General features: G+C 37.8%; 1 protein-coding gene across 1 annotated transcript; it reads right to left on the bottom strand.

Moving 5' to 3' along the window:
- Positions 1 to 384: 384 nt before the first annotated feature.
- On the bottom strand, positions 385 to 3,056 carry id3 (inhibitor of DNA binding 3). Its single transcript, XM_007239178.3, has 3 exons — positions 2,602 to 3,056; positions 2,413 to 2,477; positions 385 to 1,071 (listed from the first exon to the last, which is right to left on the bottom strand). Exons 1-2 carry the CDS (start codon positions 2,890 to 2,892, stop codon positions 2,430 to 2,432), a joined length of 339 nt encoding a protein of 112 aa, XP_007239240.1. The 5' UTR covers positions 2,893 to 3,056; the 3' UTR covers positions 385 to 1,071; positions 2,413 to 2,429.
- Between the last annotated feature and the right edge of the window lie 1,159 nt (positions 3,057 to 4,215).

Below are 4,215 nucleotides of genomic sequence, written 5' to 3'. Positions count from 1 at the left end.
AGAAACTTAAGTTGTTTAAATACAATAAATTAACATTTCTTAAACATTACATACAAAAATAACTTTGTGTACAATTATAGAAATACAGTACCTGAGTGCAAAAGACTGCATGGTGAAGATTTCATTACATATAATCTTACTGTACATCAATTATAGATCAACAAATTGGTTTTGATTGCCCTTATCTGAGATCAATGCAGGTTGTCGATATATAAACCTGAAGTTAAAGGCCTTTAAAGCTTCTCTTGAATGTTTAGCATCATCTACAGATGTAATATGTGTATCCATTTTGAAGGTTATTTATAAGCATTGACCCTAAACTGAGCAGAACCTTAGTATGTGTGCCTCAAGAATTGGAAAATAACTTCAGATTACATCACATAATTTCTTATTTTGAGTGATTTATTTCAGTATGCAAAAAGTGAACATACACAAAAATGCAAAATCAGAGTTTATAAAACTCAGAAGATATACATACAGTCTGCAGAAATGTAGAATCCCCACAAACCTTTACAATTCACTCTATATTTATAGAGTTCACATAATAATCTCTACAATCCGTACATCCCCTTCACCAACCCAAACACACAAAAAACAATCAAATGAATATGTACACACTTTAAAAGCATAAGGTCTGCAACCAAGTGGAGAATGAGAGGACATCGTGAGAAAGAGAGGAAGAGTAAAAAGTGAGAATTGTAAAAGAAAATAAGAGAGCATGAAGATTGCATAAACAATTAAGTGAGTGAGCAGATATGGAGGACCAGTATGAAGTTAGTTCAAATGTTTGGAATGTAACTAGAAATTTCACAGGGCCTGATTGTAGCATCACATAAAGGAATGATTAAAAAAAATATCTAAGAGCGCACTCCCCTCCAAACGTCACAATTCTTCAGCTTTGGTGTGTCGAAGAGTCCAGTGACCAAAGACTGGGTGGTTTTAATGGTTTCAGCAGGGTGCAGGTTCTTTTCCCACAGTCTGAATGGAGACACTTCGTGTATGAGTGTGTGTGTCCAACCCCTTCACTCCCTCCCTCTCTTGTCCATGAGTGTAGGAGTTTCTGTCCTGCACCTGCAACATAGATGGGAAAGAGAAAAGTTAAGTCAGTGCCCCCCTCAATCACACACGCACACACACACAACCCATTCAGACTGCAGACAGTCTGGCGCCAGCTGGAAAACTCTTCATTAAAGCTGATAGAAGCAAAACGTCAGTGTTGCCTCAGTTATTATTCAGCTCTAAACTGCTTAGAGTTAGTATTTTTGCTTTAAATGCTTAAATATTGTATTGTGTTTAATAGTAAAAACTATTTATAATTATTTACAGATCTGTTGACCTGAATGTTTTTACATCTGCTGGTAAAATGTATTTATACTTTTTAAACTGGAGATTTTACTACAACATAATAGAATTAGATAGAAAACAGTGAAATCCATGTTAATATTAATCAATCGGAACATATAGTAATTACTAGCTAGTCAGAATTACATTAAGGATAAGTCTCCATGGTAAAGTAGTAATCAGTATGTATTTATGGCTTTATGCATCCATAGAACTGATATTACTACTATTAAACATTTCATATTCGAGCTCGGAAATTCTACTAGTAAGAAATGCTTAACAGAGAACTGTAATTTGAGTTTTTACCAGTAAAGATGAGTTGACCTGTGTTGCTTGGTCTTATTTTGGGCTAAAACGTCATACCATAATAGTTAGTTTGCTAGCTAAACTTTATTATTAGCTAGCTAACCTAGGTTCAGTACTTTGTTAGCTAGTTATGTAAAATATTGCATAACTAACCTAGTTTAGCAAGTTAGTTAGCTAAGCTAGTTATCTAGAATAAGGTTAGTTGTGTAATTAAGAAACATTTCTTCTTTAAACTAAGAAATAGCAAATTAAAACAAGCGAGCGTTAGGTTAGCTAGCTTTAGAGCCTAAAAACTCACAATAGAACATATAAATAGAAGTTAACTTGAGTCAGTTAGCTAACAGTCTGGTTACTGTTTCATTATTTCTTCGTCTGTATGTGAGGAATAATATGAAGGCCAGTCAAGCAACGTGGCCTATAATAAAAACGCATAGCTAATTTTTGCTAGTGTTTGTTGTTTTAAAGCTTAAAATGCTAATTATGTTTAACCTAGCTAACCAACTAGTTAAGTAGCTAATGCTATCTAGCTAAAGTTACAGTTCTCCATTTTCGCTTATTTCACTCAACGATTATATTCTTGAGAATTTCTGTCAAAAGCATTAACTGAGAGTTTTTTAATCCGCAATATCAAAGAATGTCATCGTTATATCGTGTGTTGAGTGAAATTAGCAGAGACTTTTCTGTGAGGAATTCAGTTAGGCTACTTAGTTAGTTAGTTAGTTAGTTAAGCTAGTTAGTTAGCATCGGTGGCTAACTTAAACTGACCGCGCGAGCCTTGTTGCTTAGTGACAGAGAGCTGCATCTTCTTTGGGGAATGAGATTTCTGAGCTCTGAAAAGAAGCAGAAAAACAGAGGAAAGACACGAAATTAGAACAAAAGAGAACCTATAAATTCTTAATTAAAGTTACTGAACAACTTTTCTCCGCTTGACAAGCCGCGTTCCCGCCCGCTCACCTGCAGCGCTCTCAGCACGTCCGCCGAGTTCTGGACCCGGTCCGCCTCGTCCTCCAGCGCGATCTGTAGGTCGAAGATATAGTCGATCACATGCTGGAGGATCTCCACCTGACTGACCGACCGGTCCTGCGGGATGCTGGGCACCAGCTCCTTCAGCCTGGAGTAGCAGTCGTTCATGTCGGACAGCTCCGCCGGGCTCCGGCTGCGGCTGATGGACAGGCTCTGCTCGGAAACGCAGCAAACCGCCTCGTAACAGCCTCTGACGGCGCGGACCGGACTGATAGCCTTCATTTCTCTGTTTTCCTTAACAACAAAAATGGAAACAACAATCCAACACTCTGCCGAGCGCAAATATCCACTCAGATTTTCCAGCCCGCAGAAATAAACTCACAAAAATCCCACTTAAATTCACCAACCCTGTGAACAGTGACAGCGCAGGAGAGCTGGTTTTATACTAAATCTGCTATGGACACGCCTACTCTACAAAAACAAACAAACCCTCATGCCCCGCGGAGCCAATGAGAAGACGAGTATGTTAATTGAAGACTCACAATTGGCCACGGTGGAAGAGACAGGAGGAGGGAGCAGTGCTGAGTGAGATCTATAGGTGGGAATATCAGATCTGTGGTGAATTCAAGTGGAGATTTGAGGTCAGTGAACCCAAACGGCTGTGGGTCAATAAGAGCATTATGCTGAGAGAAACAGCACGGCTGGAACATTTCAGCAGTTCGACTGATAGATAAGAATGAACCTCTCTTTTGTTATGTTTGTTTAAAAGTAAAATAATCAGTATAGTATCTGGACAGCATACTCTGGATGTATCAAGCAAACTCATATAGGAACTAACTAATATCAATCTAGCTTACCTAGATAACTGTCCATTAGTTTAACGCTGATATCTGGTAGAGCAATAAAAACATCTATACCAGGGCAATGTAAGATGTATAAAGATCATTATAGTATCAAAAGAACAATCATAGGTAACATACTAATGGCAAAATGTATTATATGTATATTGAATTGAAGCCAATAACTTGGTGTGTTCATTAAAACCCAATGTCTGGTCAGTGTCATTATCTTAACATCCACTTTCCTACGTAACATTTTCACACTGTTAGATCTGTTTAACATTGGATATTGATGCCATTTTTTATATTCAACTGATAGTTACTGTTTTTAGCGCAAATCTGACACCCAGTGACTGCTGTTAGTGTGTATGGTTTATGCAAATAGGTGCTGTTTAATTAATTTTGTGAGTTAAACACACAGTTCTGTAACTCCCGTGACCAGCAGACATGCTGGCGTCTCCCTCTCTCTCTCTCTCTCTCTCTCTCTCTCTCTCTCACACACACACACACACACACACACACAAACTTACGCTTTAAGAAAACACAAGGGATCAAAAACTTAAAAATGCATTTTTTCCATTTATATTTCGTTCTTACAAGATCGCAGGAATATTCATAACACTGTGCATTCTATAAATAGCGCGAAACTAAAACACTATCTTTGTACATGTGTTTACGTGTGTGTGAAAAACATGTTCTCTAAGTTCTGATTTCTCTCTTTACTGCTGTGTCTCTCTCTCCCTCCATCTCTCTCTCCTTCTATTTT

Source organism: Astyanax mexicanus, chromosome 14, assembly GCF_023375975.1.
Source record: "Astyanax mexicanus isolate ESR-SI-001 chromosome 14, AstMex3_surface, whole genome shotgun sequence".
Classification (NCBI taxonomy): Eukaryota; Metazoa; Chordata; class Actinopteri; order Characiformes; family Acestrorhamphidae; genus Astyanax; species Astyanax mexicanus.
Note: the sequence above shows the minus strand (reverse complement) of the source record. Positions and strands in the feature narration are given on the sequence as shown.

What these genes read in the sequence shown, in the direction of transcription:
- id3 (XM_007239178.3), bottom strand. Translation starts at nt 2,892, where the DNA reads ATGAAGGCTATCAGTCCGGTCCGCGCCGTCAGAGGCTGTTACGAGGCG. An exon ending in ACGTGCTGAGAGCGCTGCAG is followed by an intron (nt 2,478 to 2,601) that starts GTGAGCGGGCGG and finishes GCTTCTTTTCAG; the next exon opens with AGCTCAGAAATCTCATTCCC.